The sequence below is a fragment of the Manacus vitellinus genome, unplaced genomic scaffold (genome assembly GCF_001715985.3).
Source record: "Manacus vitellinus isolate BGI_N305 unplaced genomic scaffold, ASM171598v3 scaffold_0_pilon, whole genome shotgun sequence".
NCBI classification, from domain to species: Eukaryota; Metazoa; Chordata; class Aves; order Passeriformes; family Pipridae; genus Manacus; species Manacus vitellinus.
The window spans coordinates 52,786,701-52,805,639 of NW_021938789.1; the positions used below are offsets into that span (position 1 = coordinate 52,786,701).

The following is an 18,939-nucleotide window of genomic DNA, read 5'->3' on the forward strand; positions in this document are numbered from 1 at the left end:
GTAGCAGAGTATCTTGAAATACACAATAGATAAGACATTACAAGAAGTGATTCTACAGCATTTGCATGATCCTATTGTCCTTCTCTGGTACTGCTTAGATTCAATTTAAATCTACAGTGTATGAGGACCAGTAGGTAATTCCCATGACTAAAATTCCTTTGCTCTAACACCATAATAAAAGTAATACAGCAGTTGATATGTTTTGTCTCCAATTGTCTTAAATCTTTGAAACTGGTAGGAAAATTGGTTTCTTGTTCCTGGAGTGAAGATAAGTAAGCATTCATGCTTTTTCCCATTGGCCAAAGTGAAGTGACTTTTTTTTTCAAGACACAAAGTCCTGAGGACACAGGAAACATTCTATATTTAATCTCATCTCTGTGCAATTTTAGCAGTTAAGTTAGTTGCATGGAACTGAGAGGAAAGTTTTATCTCAATTCTGAGTACATAGCCTGGTAATTTGGGAAACTGTTTGAAAAAGAAAGCAATATAATAGTTATACTATTTGAACAAAACATTTAATATAAAAGCTTTTTTTCTATTCAGTCAATATTGTTACTAAGGAACCACTAATTACTGTGCATCCCATTTATAGGGGGCCCTGCCAAATCCATGCAAATCATGTGATTTATAATTCATAAATCCCTGATCCCCTGAGAAACTTTACTCTTGCACTTAGACTAATTGAGTACTTATGTTCATCGATCCAGTCCATATAGCACCTTTAGTCCATATGGCAGCCTTTATTGTAGGGCTGGGAACTTCTGCTGTCATATATCCCCTGTAGCCCTTGCTGCTGTACTGTTTCCAAAATCTGCTTCCTTGATCCTCTGCTTCATAATCCTTCAGTCTGTCAGCAGTCAGTTCTGCCCAAATCAGAGCAATATTTATGTCTGTCTCCCCCTAGCTGCAGAGGTATAAAGTCTGTGTGGTACAATATTGCCTTTTGGGGATGGGACTGCAGTGGTTAATTGATCTTACCAGTAAGGTAGTGTTCTGGAGTAGCTGTATAATACACTGGCTTAAATTGGTTCTAATATGCATTTCTCCCAGTAGCTGCTCTCAAAAATGGCTCACTTATAAGAATTAGTCAACATTGGTGTTTGTTTTTGGCTTTGTAGGCTTTTGTTGCATGTTTTTCTATGTGTAGAGAGTAGATAACTTTTTTTTAATCTTATAATGCAGTGGTTGCCAGTAGTTACAAATACTCAAATACACAGTCTAATAGCTGATACGTATTTGTTTATAATAATCAGTGCACAGGTGAAGGAGATAGAACCCTATGCAAATTTCCTGTGCTGAACTAAAAATAAAAGTAAGGGACTAAAGATGTATTATGTTTCAGGATAATACTTCATGCCTCATCACTGTTACCTACTGTCCTAATAATTTTTTGCATAGTTTTGTGATGTGCTGTAATTGCAATTGTTATCCAGAAGAATGGCATCACTTAATTCTATCAAAACTGTGGAAAGCTAGATGAATGACAAATTAATAATTTACCATCTTTGCATAATACCGTAGCGCAGAATACCAGAAGGATTGATGGCAGAAGAGGTTAACAAATTTTAGAGGCTTCCATTAGCTTTTCGTTGTCATATGTTTGCGGTGCCGACTGAAATAAGCTTTGTAGGGGATCTCAGTCTAGGGAACTAATTACTCGTGCCGATTGCCACGCTGATGAATAGACCCTCATTGTATCGGTCCCCTGAAGACGAGGAGCAGGCTGTGATTCACGACTGCATCCTGGCTGATATTTGATAATAATTTTAACAGATAAATGTAGGAAGGCAGAATGATGAAGTGCCTCTCCGTGCTCTACGACTATCAAAGGCATGCACGTAGCCAGCTGTGTTCTGCCTTTTTTCTATAAACACTGGTGGAGAATTTTAAGTTATTAATCGACCTTTGAATAAACCCGTAGCTTCTTGTGTTTTATAATTTTTCTTTGGTTAATTATTCTAAAATCATTGGGTTTTACAACTAGAGCGTTCCAATTTCAGCATGACTGTAATACAGGCTAAGTGTGAAAATATGATACTGGGGAATTTGATTCCAATACTTCAGTATTTTGCTGGAATTAAGAAATCAGACAGATGAAGATTAGCACTACCTTTTCTTTGGTGTTAAAAAAAACCACAGGATTTTAATGAAGAATGCAAAGACAGTCTCCATTTTTATGAAATTTTTTTTCGGTTGGAATTTTTAATGTCTACAAATTGTGTTTGAGAGTAGGATTATACAAATCATTTTGGCTTTGTTACTACGTTTGAAACCTTGATTTACCTTAAATAAAACTCATTTTAAACCTCAAAGCTAGGAATGTAGATACCAAGTATTTTTTAACATTGTGATCTGTAAATTAGTTCTGGCTATTCACTTGTCAGTGTTGGCAGGTATACCTACTATTAGCTCCTGGATCAGAAATGGAATTTATATGCATTTTCATCTGTTGTTTTAATACTAGCTATGTAAACAAACAAAATCAGTGTTATTTAATTTGGGCGTACACGTTTTCAGGATATCATGGCTTTCTGTGCCTCAGGCATTTGCTGTTTGTTTATTTGCTATACCTGGAATTGGCATTTTTTATGCATTCTCTGGGCTAAAATACTGTTTCACAGTGGCATTCATTCATGATCATCTAACAAGATAGTAACTGGCACTTGTATATGACCATATTAAAAAGATCTACGTATATTTGGAACGTACAATGGAAAATAATGAATTTGGTATAACCTTTTCTAGATGTAATTTTTTAAAAGTATGCCTTCTATGTAGCAATTATTACACATCATAACATGTAGTTTTTAATTAAATGTAAAAACACAACTACATAAACCAGAAATGCAATCTGATTTGCTTGAAAATAGATTGCTGTTTCACTCTCCTGGAATGGTTTATTTAAAAACAGTAAATGGAAAAGAAATGCATTTTCTCGTGTTGTTCTAAGCCTCAGGGGCTAAATGTAATGAATATTTTAAGAGATTATTTTAATTAAATTCCTGCACATCTAAACAGAGTAATATTTTATTATCACATACATAACCATGTAACTGAGGTATTCATTAAAGTTAACACTTTCTGGACCAAGAATTCATGGCATGATTTACTGACCTTGTGCAAAAAGGCACAAATTAGGAAGAAAAATGAAGGGGGACAGACTTTGATTAATATAGGTAATGCTATACCATATTTATAATAGCCTTTTCCCTATTCTGGTTTATAAATGCAGTCAGTGAGAAAGGTGCCCTGCTGAGGCTGAAATGAGGCTGAAATCGGAGCACATGCCACTAGAGTGTGGGGAAACTGATCACACTGTCAGCAATTCATTTCAAAATGATGTATTTAGTGCTCATTTCACCTTCCAAGAAAAAAGGGAAAGGAGTTCCTTAGACTGGAAGGTGATATTGTTATTTTCAAGGACATACCTAAGTAAAAGATTGCAGAAAGGGGGGAGGTTAAAAAAAAAAAAGGCGAAAGCAGCGCAAACAAGGAGAGCTTTATGCAGAAATTCAGCGCTACCATGCTGTTTGATAATTGCTAACATATGTGGCTCCTCTGTTTCATTGTAGTCGTCCTCGTGAGTTCTGGCGCCTTGACTACTGGGAAGATGACTTGCGGCGCCGGCGACGATTTGTGCGTAACCCCCTCGGATCGACACATCCTGAAGCGACGCTCAAAGCAGCCGGAGAGCATGGTCAGTGTAAAATCTGCCGCTTGCCACCAGCGGCAGGTTACAGTACGTGGTGGCAAAGACTAGACCTTCCCTCCCGTGAGAAGGCTGGGAAATGGTCCCAAATCCAAGGCTTCTGTCATTGCATTTCGTGTTCGATACGAGGCTAAACTGATTACTTCATATAAGCACTGTTGGTGTTTGCTAAGCCCCCTCGTTACGTCTTAGCAGGGCTGGCACCTTGTGCATGCTTTGCATGCCAGGTTTGCAAATACAGTTTTTGCTAAGCAGAAGAAAAGTGGATGCAATTTTGCCATTAATCCGTGGACACACTTCCTTGTAAATTACCTACTTATACTTTAGTAACTTCAGAAGAAGGACTTTCCTGGTCAGAAATCCACAGCAATTATTTCAGTGAGCCTTGGCTCTTATCTACCTATCATTACGGGTATATTAGAAGTTAAACTGCACAGATATTTGATTATGTGTAAGTCCTCTAGTTTTTCTACAAGAATTTGATATGGAATAAATAGTAGCAAACGCTGAGATGTAGAGTTACTGCTCAAGAAGCAAAACAGTAATGATGATTTCTACTTAGTGATTTAAAATAGGAGATTTTTTTTTTTCCAGGATTTTTTCCCATCTTCTAATCAGGGATCTCTCAGTTACGTCTGCTATGTCTGTTCTAGAAGAGAATGAGTTTACAAAACTGAGTTTTGTAAATACTCTCAGTTTGAGAATTCTATAGTAAATAAAAATATAAACAATCAAACAAAACCACACCCCAAACTAATGAAATTTGAGTTTTAGTATAGAATTTTATGATTTTGCAGTCTAATGAATACATTAATAAGATGGAAAAATCTTTCTTGTATTTAAAAATAATTTGCTTATATTTAAAGCTGAGTACCCTTCACCTTGAAGATATATGTCATGGAGCAGAATAATTTAAATTTAGTTGTTTTTTTTTTTTTCTTTTTTAGGTTGTGAATTACTGCATACATACACACAAATTATATGTGGAGGCATAAACTTTATGCTAATTTAAAATTATAAAGACTGTTGTGTGAATATAGAAGAACATCACTGTTGTAAAGTTAGTTTCTGTCAGGCATCTTAACCTCTTGCACTCAGCCTTAAAGAGCCATTTCTGGAAGAAAATGTCTACAATATGTCAGCTGATATAATGCCAAATGTGACATCAGTCCTCTAAAATAAATGACCGTACAGAGAATAGTCAATAAAGTGATCTGAAAACAATGTTTGTAGAGCCCTACATCTTTGACTATAGAAAGAGGAACAAGATGTAGAATTAATTAACCCATTTTTTGCTTTGGGGCGTGTTGTTCTTAATAGTGGGTGTTGTTTCTAAGCCATGGACTTTAAGGGCACTCGATTTTTTTCTGTTTAATACTCGGCGGACAAACAACAACTGCCCCCCCTTTAATATTGTGGGTCCTTTAAAGTCAATAGATCTTGTTGCAGTTTTATGTATTCTACTTATATTTTCATATTTGGTCTTTAAACTGTTTATCAAAATTTTAAAAGTATCTTTACTTTTACTGAAAAATATTTATATTTGCATAACTAATTCTTCCATAAGTAAACACACGGTGATGCAATTTTTTTTTGTTTCACACTACTGTGGTATTTTCACTAATCCATTCTATATTTCAAGGGTTATGGCTCATACTCAGTTTGTAATTGACAGGACTACAATTTTTGTCAATACAAAGAAAGACTGAATAAAAGTAGCCCTATTTCATAGGCATGGCTGGTAGCTAACCCTGGTAATTTAAATAGAGCTAATCGTTTTCTGTCTGCCTTTCTGTTCAGATTTTGACATCCTTAGCAGTCTTCTATTATGTTTAGTTTCCTTTATCCAAAATTTAAATGCATACTGCATTTGTTATCTGTTGTCATTTTGTTTCTTCAACTATCCAGTGAATATTCTAGTTTACCTTAAGTATTATTTAATGTGACTTCTGAAAATATAGATAGTTGCTATCTGCCTGGGTGTGTGTTTAAATGCAACTGTCTTGTTCCAAGCCCTTCCACTGGCAAGGTGTAAATAGATGACCAAAACACAAGCTCAAGTTCAACTGGAAACTACAGATAATGTATAGGAATGCATAGGTAGTTGGGGTTTTTAATGTTTCATTTTGGATTTGTTTTTTTTGGTGTGGTGTTTTTGTTTTGGCTTGGAGGGGGGAACTGAGTCTCAGAAGGTATAGTTGTCAGAAAGGTCTACTGGAGTGGTCACTTGGTCTATTTCTTTCCGAACAGTGTTTATAAACTTTTAATATTAACCAGTTTCATGTCAGAAAATCTGATTATTTTCAGATCTTTTGCAGTCAGACTTTTGGGCCCTGTTTTCATGATGTAGATATCCCTAGGATTCGCAGAATATTTTCTCCAGTATGTTATGATTTCATATCAATAATTTATCATTAATTATTCCATTTCAATTAATTTTACATGTCTCTGAAGCAAAAGCATTTTTAGATAATGTGTAAAAGGTTCCCTACTGCCTATTTGAGGTTTTCTCAAAACATAACAGACCAAAGCCTAAAATTAGACTTAAGGGATTTTACCAGAAGGGAGATGGGAAAATAATGCATAAATATTGGAAAAGTGCTATTGCAATGACCATACTTGAAAACATGGATTTTAGCACAGTTTTCATTAGAAAGTAAACATTATCAACTGCTTGGTATTTTTCAAATACAGCCAGCTGTATTCTCCACCCCAGAGAGCTCACAGTGTAGGAGTCATCCCAATTTGCAACTGTGAAAATTATTCAGAAACAATCAGAAGCCCAGTAAATATTGTTCAGTAAAACCTGAGGAGAACAACAACAATCAGCTCTGTTGCAGCCTAGTTATGTGTCTTAGTAGCAAGAACCAATCTTTTCCAGGGATTGATTTGATTTGAAGGAGAACCTCTGGTGCAGAGGTGGCAGAATAAATACCTGAAGACTAATGTTCTCTGTTCAGACAATCAATACCAGCCCCATGACTATACTTCTGGCTACCTTCTAGTTAAAAACAAATTTTTTAATTCTGACAATTTAATTGCCATTCCCAAGTTCACATTAACTTGCTTGGGAAAAAAAGGCTTTAGGTAATTTTTCAAAGGAGGAGGAAAAAAAAAAAAGATCCTTCCGAACTGGCTATTTGTAAAAGTCAGTCTAATAGTGTATTGTGAGGAGAGGAAAGAGAGGTGAAGGTGGTTCGGTAGAAAGTTTGGGATGGAAAGAGTTAACTCTTTTCTATTCTCCCTTTCACCTACTGTTCAGAAATAGAACCAAAATACTTATATAAATGTGAAAAAAATGAGTACTTTAAACCTGTTGGTATTTTTAAATTGACCCCCAAATGCAAGACTTTATGAGAGAATCTTTAGCTGATAGAAAATACCTTATCGAGATTTTTAAACCAGTGATTTATTGTGTTTTTTAATTGACATTTGTTAAAAAATTTGAGGAGAGGGGGATTAAAACAGTCTGACAGCCTGTAGCATTTCCATCAAGGCAATAGGTGGAGTTCAGGGCTTTGTGACTGCAAAGGACTGGCAGCTGGTCACCTCAAGTATTGCAGTCGACTGGTTAGTTTTATTTGCCTCAACTCAAGGGATGAAAAAGAAGTCCTAAAAATAATATTTTAGAAATCTGTTTTTTCCATTGTTATCTTTTTAAATAAATGCGAAGACTAGAGGGAACCCTTTGTTAAAAAAAATATATATAGTAGGGGGTTTTTAATGTACCTTTTCCTTGAATTGCTTTTCCTAGTATATTTACCAGTCTTTAAAAAAACGCAGTAACTTCTGTATCATGTTTTTGGATACTTTATTTCTCAAATTGCTTTTAAAAACTGTAGTTTGCATGTAGGCAGACAATTCAAAACAATGTGTCATTCTAGCAATGTCTTAAGCTTGGTCAGCAGCGTAAGCCAAACTGTTATTTTTACGCCCAAACGTTCCAGAGATTTAACTGGAATAAATACAACCCACTGCAGATGCCGAGATCTGTTTGCAAAAAGCTACTTGAAGAAGCTGAGTCTTACAGAGAGGTTTGGGAAGGATTGCATGGAATTACACTAATGAATTATAATAATGAAATTGCTGTGCTAGATTAATACTGTGCCAGCAGGCTGTTATGGTCAGTGTGATACACAGGCCATGCCTTGAGGTCTTGATCCTGAAAAGGTGTGTGTGTGTGCTTAGATCTGCAGGGCTGGAGCCAGAAGCTCCAGTCTCCCCAACAATAGGCAGGCCTGGCAGAGAGTGATTTAGGTTGGAAAAGGCAGAGCAGGGTTTGGGACCTGAAATATGAAATCCAGTGTGATATCCCTATGTGTATGTGTGGGAACTGAGTATGTCACGTGATGTAGTGCTTTGTCATATGTGACTCTGATCAGTAAATACATGGAGAGAACTGGACTGTGGCCTACCTACGTAAGTGCATTTATCTACAGAAGAATAGGTGAATCCATGTGGAATGTATTGTGTTCTGTGCAGATACTCACACGAGCCTGTGTGTGTTGGTTGCAGATGTAGTGCTTTATTCAAGTCAGTACAGAAAAAGCAGATTCTAGTTCAGAGTGTGATGTCTCATTGCCTTCCAGTAGCTAGTTTGCAGGCGGGTAGACAGGCCCTACATCTTCCTGTGCCTGTGTGTACACACGTTTTGTGCACGTCAGGAAGTGTGGGTAGCTAACATCGTGTACAAAGAGATGACAAAAACTTACAAAAGCGGACTAAAAGAATTTATGCTCTAAAATCTCTTTTTAAAAAGGCAGTTACGTAAGATGTATGTTTTTTAATCAGTATAATATCATTAATTCGGGAAAGAAATAAAATCTGAGTAAGTGAAAAAGACAAGGTAAGAGGTGTGTACTTCTGTTATCCAGTCATCTTTGGTTTGAAAGTTGCTGTACTGATTTTATTTTTTCTTAAAGACTGAAGGACATAGTAGCATTATGGACAAGTTGTGCTAACTATAAAAGTATTGAGTTTTGATTTTGGTTCTAAATTCAGTCTTAAATGAGACTAGGCAGAGGGCAAGTTTGAAATAGCATGTTCAGTATAACACAGACTCTAGTAGAGGAAGCAAAAAATGGCAGGTCTGTACAGTGCAGATGGGGTTTTTGAAACAACAAGTATAGTTTGCCTTCATTAAAAGAAAAAGGACCCCCCCAAAAAAGGAAAAGAAAAGAATTTATTATCTTGGACTTCATCCTGAGGTGGTTTTGTTCTGTTTTACTTTTTTTGATCTTTAACAGTGCTGGTAGGGCAGTGAGTAAGAGTGCATGTGGTGTGTGTTAGTACACTGATGGTAATTTTACTGCTGCTAACTGAAAATCCTCAAGGGGGAGTTAATTACAGGAAAACCTTCCTAAATATCAGCCGCATATTTTCCATGACAAGAAGGTTTTCGACTCACATTGAACAACTCCAGAATTCAAGTTATCATTATTTACATGAGCACATTTTGCAAGAAAGTAAAATTTGTGTTCGTACAATGCAATTAAAGCTTTACAGTAATTTTTTTTAAGGCTTGTTTACAAATGGCAGTTAGGCAGAAAGGATCATACATACATGCCATACATGTTGTATGGCAAGTTAAATTTCCTTTTATTTGTGTTTTTGTGTGGTTGGTTTGGGGTGGGGTTTTTTGTTTGGGTTTTGTTGTTGTTTTTGGGATTTGTTTTGATTTTGTTTTTGTTTTTTGTAAGATTAAGGCCTAAACTAAAACCAGGGTATTTGGTCATTTAGTTTTTTGTGTTGTTGTGGTTGGTTTTTTATTGTTAGGGTTTATTTTTTTGTTGGTTGGTTTTTTTTGGGTGTTTTTTTGGTGGTGATTGGATTTTTTTACTTTTCTGTAATTGAAAAGTTTTATTATTTGCAATTTATGTGCATGTATTTGTTTAAACAGTTTAAACTTTTTGTATTGCCACCGGGGAATTGCTGCCTTCTGTAAATGTTTGCAGATTAACATATTTTTAGAGTAAGCCCGTAGAGCTTCAAATCAAGTGTGGCAGCAATCAGAGTGAGCAGCAACCAGTGTGTTGAAGTTAGTTGGTCCTGATTTGTTTGGTGAATGTTTTTCAAACACGGCTGTGCCATGGGTATTCTCAATGTATCTTTTAAGACACAGTATTTTTATTTTCACCTTAAAAAAAAAAGAAAAAAAAACCCCAACACATAGACTGCTGTATTTTGGCATTTACCTCAGCAAGAGATAATTTACATGTAGAGCAAGTAATTGCCTGTTTTTATTGCCTTTTTTTTCTTTTTCCTCTTTTTTCTTTTTTCTCTTTTCCCTATTTTCTTTTCCTTTTTTTTTTTCTTTTCTTTCTTTTTTTTTTCTTTCTGCTGCTGCTTGGAGCTTGTAGTTTAAATAGACCCGGTTTGGACGCAGCAGCGCTCCCGGGGCCGTGCGGGGCGGGGGTGTCGCTGCCCGGGCACGGCGGTGACACATTTCCCTGCCCCGTGACGGTGTACGGGGCGAAACAGGCGCTCCGAGTCCATCCAGAGCTGCTCGTTCACTTCTCTTCCATTCCGAAAATCCCGACGTGAGCCCAGGAATGCCCCCGTGATACTGGAGCGCTGTGCCCCTTGGAAGCAGGTGCACGCTCTTCTGCGCCTCCAGCCGCGATCCTGGGGCAGATTCGTCTCCCCACACGCCACCTCCCCTCAGAATCCACATGCCGCTCCCGGCGGACCGCGCCGCGAATGGGAGCGGGAGGAATCCGAGGGCTGCAGCTCCGGCGGGGCCGGAGCCTGCGCCCCTTCACCTTCCCCGTTCCCGGGGGGTTTCCCGCCGGATGCCGCGGGAGGAGCCCCTGCTTGGAGTGGGGCCGGGCGACTTGTGGGGGAGCCCTGTGGGAGAGCCCCCGGGCCGCCCCCTCCCCGGCTCCCTTTCCCTCCCGCCGAGGGGCCGCCTGTTGCGCTGCCCTCGGGAGGGTCTCGCCGCTCCCGGCCCGCAGGGCACGGTCCTTCACCTTGTGCCCCCTGGGCTGTGCTCAGTTCCATCCCAGTGGTGGTCCGGTGTGCTTGAACCATGGATTTGGGAGTCAGGTTAACACACCGGGCAGTCGGGACCTGCCTCCATCTCCACTTCCCTGGGAAGGCTGCAGGGGAAGGGAATCCGCTGTGTCCTTTTCCCCTCTGTCATAAACACTTGAAATAGAGTTAAACGCTGCAGAGAGCACTGGATAATTTTGAGCAGGCTTAATAGGATTAAAACTAGATGTGTCCTAACATTAGAGGATTAAGACAGGTACTTCCACAACTAGTCCTAAACAGTTTTCTTCCTGAACTTTCATAAAAGAAAAAAAAAAATTACACTCCTTTGTCACTGCTGCCTCTGAGACCTGACTGACAGCAATGTGTCTCTCTTTCATTTCAGGTCCCAATGAGGATATACTTGTTAAAGGAAAGCAGTCCATCAAGAGTCAAGTTTTAGGAAACCAGAACTCAGAAAGTGAGATTCTCTTGGAAGGCGATGATGATATCATGTCATTCATGGAGGAAAGAGAAGTGGAGAACTTAACAGGTAATTTCACCTATCTGATTTTCTCCTCAGCTTGTTTTCTGTTTAAGTTCTGATCTCCCAGTCTCTGCAGTGAGTCGTGATTTGGGATACACATTGATAAATTGTTGCTTCCCATGATCGGGCCGTTGAGGTTTATTTGAGGAGAGTTGTGCATTTGAGGAGTGTTTGTGCACTCTCTGTTATATAAGTCTTTCTGACTTATATAACCTCCTTGCTTCTGCAGTAAATGTCCATATTCTAGGAAACCCCCCTTAAAGAAAGTAACTCTACCTTGAAACAGGCTTTCTTTGTTTTTTGATCTCATTCCACTCAAATCGTTAGACCTAGTGGACAATTAGGCAAGTCGTCTGTAATTAAAGGGTTTTGAGACCTCTAATATTTTTCCCGAGTCTGTAAAATTGTACATATTTGTTATTTACTTGAGTGTGAAGGATTTTTACACTCACTGGATTTAACTCCATTAAATCCCTAGACGTTCCCCCATTGAAGTTCTTCTTTCTCCACAGACCGTAGTCTTATTAGACTTCACTTTTTTTTTTTTTTTCTGAAGAAGGAGAAATAATACTTCAGGTCATTGAACTTAATTAATTTTACACAGTCACATGCAGCCTTTGCTGATGTTGCAATCTGAGTGCAGTGGATCCATTTCTGTACATTTCAAAATGGAAAACTGGAGTAAGCAGTGGTTCAGGGACTGGGAGTTATAAAGCTTCTCCGTTGTTATTTGAGGAATGTGAGTTTTTTACAAGGAAAACGCAAACTTCTCTGTGTTCATTTGCTTCTCCTCTGGTATCTTATGTACATTTACTTTGGAGAGAATTGTCAGTTATTGGATAATTCTGGTTCCCGTAGAAGCTAGTAGTATAATCTTACATTGATACGTATTGTACATATAATTCACTGAAAATGCTAAAAATGATTATTTATTGGCATTTTGCTTATCCATGAACTGCATTCCATTCCATTTAATTAACCAAAAAAAAAAGCAAAGTTAAAAATGCAGCATAATGAATAAAGAAAACCTGCGTAGGAAGAGTAAAGTAAAATAAATTAACAGGAGAATGATGCAATGGCATTTTCTGTATAGAAATCTTTTATTTTTCACTCCCTACAATGAGCTTCCTTCTCAACAGCCTTCTCCATGTTTCCTTCTATTATTCATTCATTGGTTCGAGTAATACATTCATACTGTAATAGAGGTGAAAGGGGAGTTTAATTATATAATCTTGACAATGGCAATAGGATTAAGAAGTAATCCTCACTAATAAAGTGGTGTGGGTTAGAAATGAAGTGGAAATTGTCAGGGGTCTTCTACAGGACCTGGACTGCCCCAGCTTCTGCAGCTGTCTGCTTGCCCTGTAATTGAATGTCTGCGAGTGATTGAAAAAATGTTATTTCTCCTCTGGATTACATGCTAATGTACAGGGGGCAAAGGGAGACAGCAAAAGAACACATAGCTGCTTATTTCATCCATTTGTGGGGGTGAGCTTTGGGAAATCATGGCAGTTCCACAGCTATCTCATGCCCATCTGCAAACACAATGTATTTGTACATTGGGAATAGAGGGCAAAGCTGCTCTGATCTCAGCAGAGCATCTCTTCTTTTGTCCTAGTGGCACACATTGAGATTGATGCGAGATTAAGGACCATCACCCTCCTAACAATCGATGGAAATGACAATTCATCTGAATTTTTTGTCAGTTATTCTCACGTTGATTACCTGAACGTGTGTACCTCCTTTATAGATGCTTTATTAAAACAAAATTATCTGTGTCAATTTAATTTCTTCCACTGCTTTGCAAAAGTCAGATAATACTGCAGCCGAATAACTTCATTTCCTTACCTCTTAATCAGCTGGATGACAAACCTAACCTGTTTTCTTTCTGTATGTGTTAGTTTATATAATAGGTTCTGCATTGTCAGATCTATGCTGAACCTATTGTTTTCAGTAGTAGTCTGATTTGTCCCTGTGATAAGCCCTGTGGAGATGTGATTATTCCAATAAAAATTCATTCAGTTGGAAACCAACCCTCCAGCTGTTTACTCCCACAGTCCCCGAGCTACACTAACACTGTATGGATTCCTTGAACAATATTTAAAGTGGAATCAAAAGCATCTTTAAAACATTTTACTTTAGGCTCTATAACATTGTGTAACCTTAACAATAGATTTCTAGCATCCATGAGGGAACACTTTACAGTTAGACAACTTTGAGCCTTGACTGCTACGTTCATCTTGGTGAAAAGCTATGGAAACTTTCCGGTGACTAAAGAACACATCAGACAGTAAGATTTCAAGTGTTTGTGTGTGCACTCTCTGTATTGTATATAACAGAAGGTATGCAAGTCTATAAGTTTCTCAGAAGGAAAAACATGTCTGAGTAAAAGCTAAATACTGCCATGCTAAAGCCAGCTCTGTATAATGTATGCAGCAGTTTGCAATTGTAGCTGCTTCAGTGTTCAGCAGCACAGAGACACTGCAAATCTATTACATATGTTCTTTTCCAGGATAAAAAGAGTTTTGCTCTTGAAGGAAGAGCTATACTCTTTGCTTTATTTTAATGTTCTTGGCTTGAAAAGCAAATAATTTGCACTCGCGTTCTTTTCAGTTTGAACATTGTTGGTGTTTTCCGGCTTTGGCAGGTCCAGTTGCCCTCAGCACACCAGCTCAGCTTGTGGCACCCTCAGTAGTAGTGAAAGGCACTCTTTCCATCACTCTTTCTGAGCTCTACTTTGAGGTGGATGAAGAAGATCCTAGTTTTAAGAAAATCGACCCAAAGGTAAGAGATCATTGACCCTGAGCTCTGAGAGATGATGACAAATTACCCAAGACCTTTAATTCTTCACTCGACTTCCTTTACCTCTATTGGTCTGCAGTGTTGCTGCTTTAATAACTTTGTGACTGACCATATATGTTACTGAACTTCACATAGGTGACACCTCCTTTCCTTCTCCTTTTTCTCCCCCTCCCACGATTCGCCCCTACTTGAATGTTAATTAGCTTGCTGTGAATAAAGCTCCAGGGAGATGTCTTAAATAAAGACATCTTGAATCACAGGCCTGTGTGAATACTGGAAAGTTCAAGGAGGCATTTTAGCCCAAATGCTTTGTTTTACTTTCCTGATTTTGTGTGATGGCAATGTAAGGTAGTGCTAAACTTCCTACTCTCCTAAGTTGTGGTATTATTCTATAGAAGATTTTACGGGGCCTGTTATTATTTATTGTGCCTAGGTAGAAAACATAATTGCCCTCCTGAAATACGTTTCTGAACTGACTTGCTAATTTCCACAAACTTTACTTGCTCCAATTTGCTTTTGTTTAAAATTAGTAACCTTCGATAGAATTCCAATTTCAAAGGGAATATATTTTGCGATTAGCTTAATAAGGGTGCACTTGAATGTTTTCTGCAGTGTCACAGCAGCATTTCAAAAGTATGAGGCAAATGGTAAATATTCTCGCATCCCAACTTAAGCACAGTTGTGGCTCTTGTTTTTTTAAATATCTACTTAATATTAAACAAGGTAATAATTTCTTTGTGAAGGCTACTATTGGAAGAAGTAGTGGTTTTCTGCTTGTCTGTAGAGAATAGCTTGTGTGTTAAGCATCAGTTCAGTTCTTTGTTCCTACTGAGTAAATTGCTTGTATCTGTATTAAAAATGACATTAGGTTGGAAAGCTGGGATTATCAAATCCTATCAAGGAATAAATTTATTTTGAAAAGCAATGCTCTCAAATTGTTAGAGCTAGATTTTAATATAATTAATTAACTAGAATTGTGATTTTTATGTGATATCATAAATGAGATTTAACTTTTCTTTTGGTCCTGAAGTATTTTTGAAATATATTGGAAATTATTTCAAGTATGAGATAGTTCTTAAAATTTTGCAATACTTCCTCTTTTCATTATGTTTAACTAAAAGAAAACCACCAAAACTGAAAAACACTCAGTGGTGAAAAGAATATAAATATAAACTGTAAAGTCAGTTTGATATGTTACTGTATTGCGTTTTCCATCTAAAATCTTCTGCTTTGTAATGCATTAGCATGAGAAAAGTCTTACAGATCTGAATTATTCTACATTTTTTACCATGTTTAGCACATAGAGTGTTTGAGTACAGTTACTAATTCTTACTATTCCTGTTACATGTTTTATGGGAGCATTGACATACAACATATATATATTCATCCTCCTTTCTTTTCTCCTGTTTTTGAGTATTTGCTAGTTTGTGTTTTTTTTTCTTAACTATGAGCAGGCATTCTGTTTTGGCTTGACTGTATCTTTCATTCTACATCTGAGAGATTTTATTTGGGTTCTTATAACGGGAGGAGTTGGTTATATGAAATACTGGCTACAACTCTTATATTCTGCTTGCCATTGTTACTTTAGCTGGAGGTCTTAAAAAAGACCTTTTGTAATGTCGGGGGGGCGGGCTAAAAATAAAATCTGCATAATTTTATCTTAAAAACCAAGTAAGGTTACAAAGCAGCTTGTTTTCAAGCATTAACACCTCCCTGCCCCACCCTCTGCTGAAGTCAATGTACCTTGATAGCGGTGACTGGAGCTGCTATAGAAAATGCCCCTTGGAAAAAAAAAAAAAAAACCAAAACAAAAAAACAAAACCCAAACAACTAATCCGCTGTAGCTCAGCAAGCCTGCTTAATTAATGAGGCTTCATTTGTTTGATAAATTTAAGTTCCCTGTATATTTGTCTAAACTACTGAAAAGAAAACATTGTGACAAGTTCCTGAAGGAAAACCTGCCTCACGTAGCGATAGCATCGGCAGCGATACGATCACAGTTTACACGCGAGCTCGGGGCTGTTATGGGAAGGAAAGGGTAGCCCCGTGGGCTAAGCCCGTTTTGCCGGGCGATCCAGGATCAGCGCTGGGGGAAAGCGCTCTGGTGACTCCACAGGAGGCTTGCGGAGCTCAGCCGGGGCTGGAGAGGCCGGGAATGCGGCGGCGGGGTCGCCTCCGCGCACCCCGCTCCATCTCCCGGGCTCCTCCCGCAAGGGATAATTTCGTTTTTAACTTAAGGGCAAAAGCAGCTAATGTTGGAATGGGTTTTTCTTTCCGGATCCGTCCAAAAAGAAACGAAAGTAGTCCTTTGGGGCGAGAATTTACATATTTTTACCTCCCCCTTGCTCCCGAAAGGACATGAAAACTTGCTCGAAATGCTCCGAGCCGGCAATTTTTCGGGCGGCTCGAGCGGGTAATCCTAACGTTTTTAAAGCTTAGCAGTGCGTTCCCGATAAAAATCCTGCCAGTATTTCCAAGTCGTCCTTAGCAATCTTAAAGCGAAATCGCTACGGGAAATCAAGCAGATTTTCTTTGGCTTTGGCAGAGGGGGCTCGGGCGGGGAAGGAGATCGGCAGAGAGCACCCGGGCGCCGGTGTAGGATCGGGTGGTATCCTGACGGGTTCCTGCTTATCTCCCCGTCTGACTATGCTGAGGTGCGATTTTATGCTGTACTTAAAAATCTGGGGGAAACAAATGTTTGTTTAAAAAAAATATCGACCGGTTACTCTAAATCGCATTAATTATTCAGGGTAGATCTATACTTCCCTCGTGTCTAAGTCAAATGGGGGTACCGCGTTTGCTCTGGAAAGCGAAAGTGAACAGCAATGAATTTTTAAAACAAAATGCAGCGCTTGAGATTTACTGGGGAAATTTAAAAAAAAAATTTTAAGGAAAAAAATTAAAGGTGACGACTGTAGGGTGGGAAACGGCATGCTCCAATTCTGACTAAATTGTGGCGAGCTTCTGTGCGATGCTCCATAGATTCAGAAAATTTAGAATGGAAGTTTAAGGTACTAGAAATATAGCAGATGTTGTCACATTCTGAACTACAGAATATATAAGATTTTTTAATCTTAGATGCCCTCTTTTTTTTTTTTCGGTAGATGGAAACTAAAGGGAAGTTTAGAAAACGTCAGTCAATATGCCAGGCTAAGGCTTGGGCTAGGTGTCGCGTTTAGACTATCTTTACATCTCATGTTTTCGTTTCTACTAAAAAATTTACTTTTGAGGTTCAGAAAGAATCTACTTTCCTGAATTTAAGAACCATTCACGAAAAGTCAGCTTAAAGTTAAAGTAATATTTTTATTACTATTTGCAACAAGTCAGTTGTGGGGCACATAATCTGACCTTGGCACCGAAATACATTTAACATCAGTAAAACTTTTTTAAAGGGAGATTTGTACATATAGTTAAATAATTTTCACTTGGTGACAACATTCAGGCAAACAAGAGAGCATAAGAAAAGGACTATACATGGATTGGAAAATGTACCTTTCGGGTTTCGTTTTGAAGTTGCAAAAGTCCGATCGCTTCTTTTTGTGACATTTTAAAAATTCACATTGGAGGACGGGAGGAGAGGCTCTTCCTTTCTTCCGTGCAAGGCGGTGAGAGTTTATGCCGGGAAAACCGTCGGCAAGTTTTTAAAGGCCGAGCTGCAGGTGGGTGGGGGGGGTGCGGGGGCGCCTGTCTTTCGCCGCCTCTTTCCGTCGTCGTTCGCGTTAAATAAAAAGTTTTTTAGGCGCTGTTGTTGTTTACGGAGGGCGAGTTTTTGTGCGCGGGGGTGTTAACCCTATAGCTTGTCGAGGCTTTTGGGATTGGTGAGGATTTCTCTGGCTAGCCTCCAGGTCTGTTTGGCAGCGCTTTCCAGGGCCGAGTGGGGTTTGCCCTGAAAGAGGTCTAGGTTGGGCAGGAAGTAGTGGGGGCAGCGCCGGCACTGCAGGCAGGAGATGAGCTGCAGGAGGATGCCGTTCAGCCGGTCCCCCAGGCACGCCTCGTCCCAGTCGGTCTCCCGCGGGTGCTTCTCGCACTCGTACAGCAGCAGCGTCTTCATGTGGTAGTTGTTGAGGGGCTGCCCGGGCAGCTCCAGGTGCCGGTCGCGCAGCGTCTTCAGCACCGAGAGGCACTTGTTCCGACAGCCGCCCATCAGCAGCCGGTTCTCGGCCTCGCCGAACTGCAGCACCCAGGCGTCGCTCTCGGCCGAGCTCTGCTTGCCCGTCAGCGAGTAGCACTCCTTGGAGAGCAGGTTGAAGCCCTCCGCCTTCACCTCCGCCACCCGGTTGGGGCCGGGCCAGGGGATGTGGGGCATGGGCCACTGCGCCGCGCTGCGCGGCCAGATCCCCGTGCACTTGAAGGCGGGCGTGATCTGCACCACGTACCGCTCCCGGATGCGGAGCTTCACCTCGCTGGTGTCCGCGATCATCTTCACCACGTCCCGGTAGCTGCACTTGTCCACGGCCTGGGCCACCAGCGTCTGGAAGCGGGAGCGGATCTTGCGGGCGGACAGGTAGCCCGAGGCGGTGATGAACTCCACCCAGAGGGACATGCTGCGCTTGCGGCCGTCGCTCAGCTTGAGCACGGCGCAGCCCGGCAGGGAGCCGTCGTCCACGAAGTTGAAGACGCCCATCTGGTTGAGGTAGAGCACCACTTCGAACTCGGTGGGCGAGATCACCTCCAGCCCCTCGTAGCGGGCGTCGATCTCGCTCAGGGAGCTGATGAAGCGGGGTTCCTGCACCTCCACCTCCTTCAGCACGTCCGACACGACCTTGCACACCTCCCGGATGGTCTTGGCGATGGCCGCCTTGCGCGCCTGGCAGCGCTCCGTGTAGTATTTGTTGAGCTGGTAGACCAGCTTGGCCTGCGCGGCGATCATGTTGGGGCACAGGTCCGGGCTGTACACCGGGCTCTCGCAGTA

At 40.0% G+C, this 18,939-nt stretch overlaps 2 protein-coding genes across 3 annotated transcripts in view; one reads left to right on the plus strand and one right to left on the minus strand.

Moving 5' to 3' along the window:
• The window catches only part of LRBA (LPS responsive beige-like anchor protein), a 400,341-nt gene that overhangs the window by 207,388 nt on the left and 174,014 nt on the right, over positions 1 to 18,939 (plus strand). For both annotated transcript variants that reach the window (XM_029960309.1, XM_018073461.2), the window contains 3 exons: positions 3,573 to 3,697; positions 11,085 to 11,231; positions 13,873 to 14,009. In XM_029960309.1, the coding sequence (XP_029816169.1) occupies positions 3,573 to 3,697; positions 11,085 to 11,231; positions 13,873 to 14,009 (409 nt within the window). The remainder of the gene's footprint in view (positions 1 to 3,572; positions 3,698 to 11,084; positions 11,232 to 13,872; positions 14,010 to 18,939) is intronic.
• MAB21L2 (mab-21 like 2) lies at positions 17,365 to 18,933 on the minus strand. The gene has a single exon (XM_018073472.2). It carries the CDS (start codon positions 18,895 to 18,897, stop codon positions 17,818 to 17,820), a length of 1,080 nt encoding a protein of 359 aa, XP_017928961.1. The 5' UTR covers positions 18,898 to 18,933; the 3' UTR covers positions 17,365 to 17,817.

What these genes read in the sequence shown, in the direction of transcription:
- MAB21L2 (XM_018073472.2), bottom strand. Translation starts at nt 18,897, where the DNA reads ATGATCGCCGCGCAGGCCAAGCTGGTCTACCAGCTCAACAAATACTAC.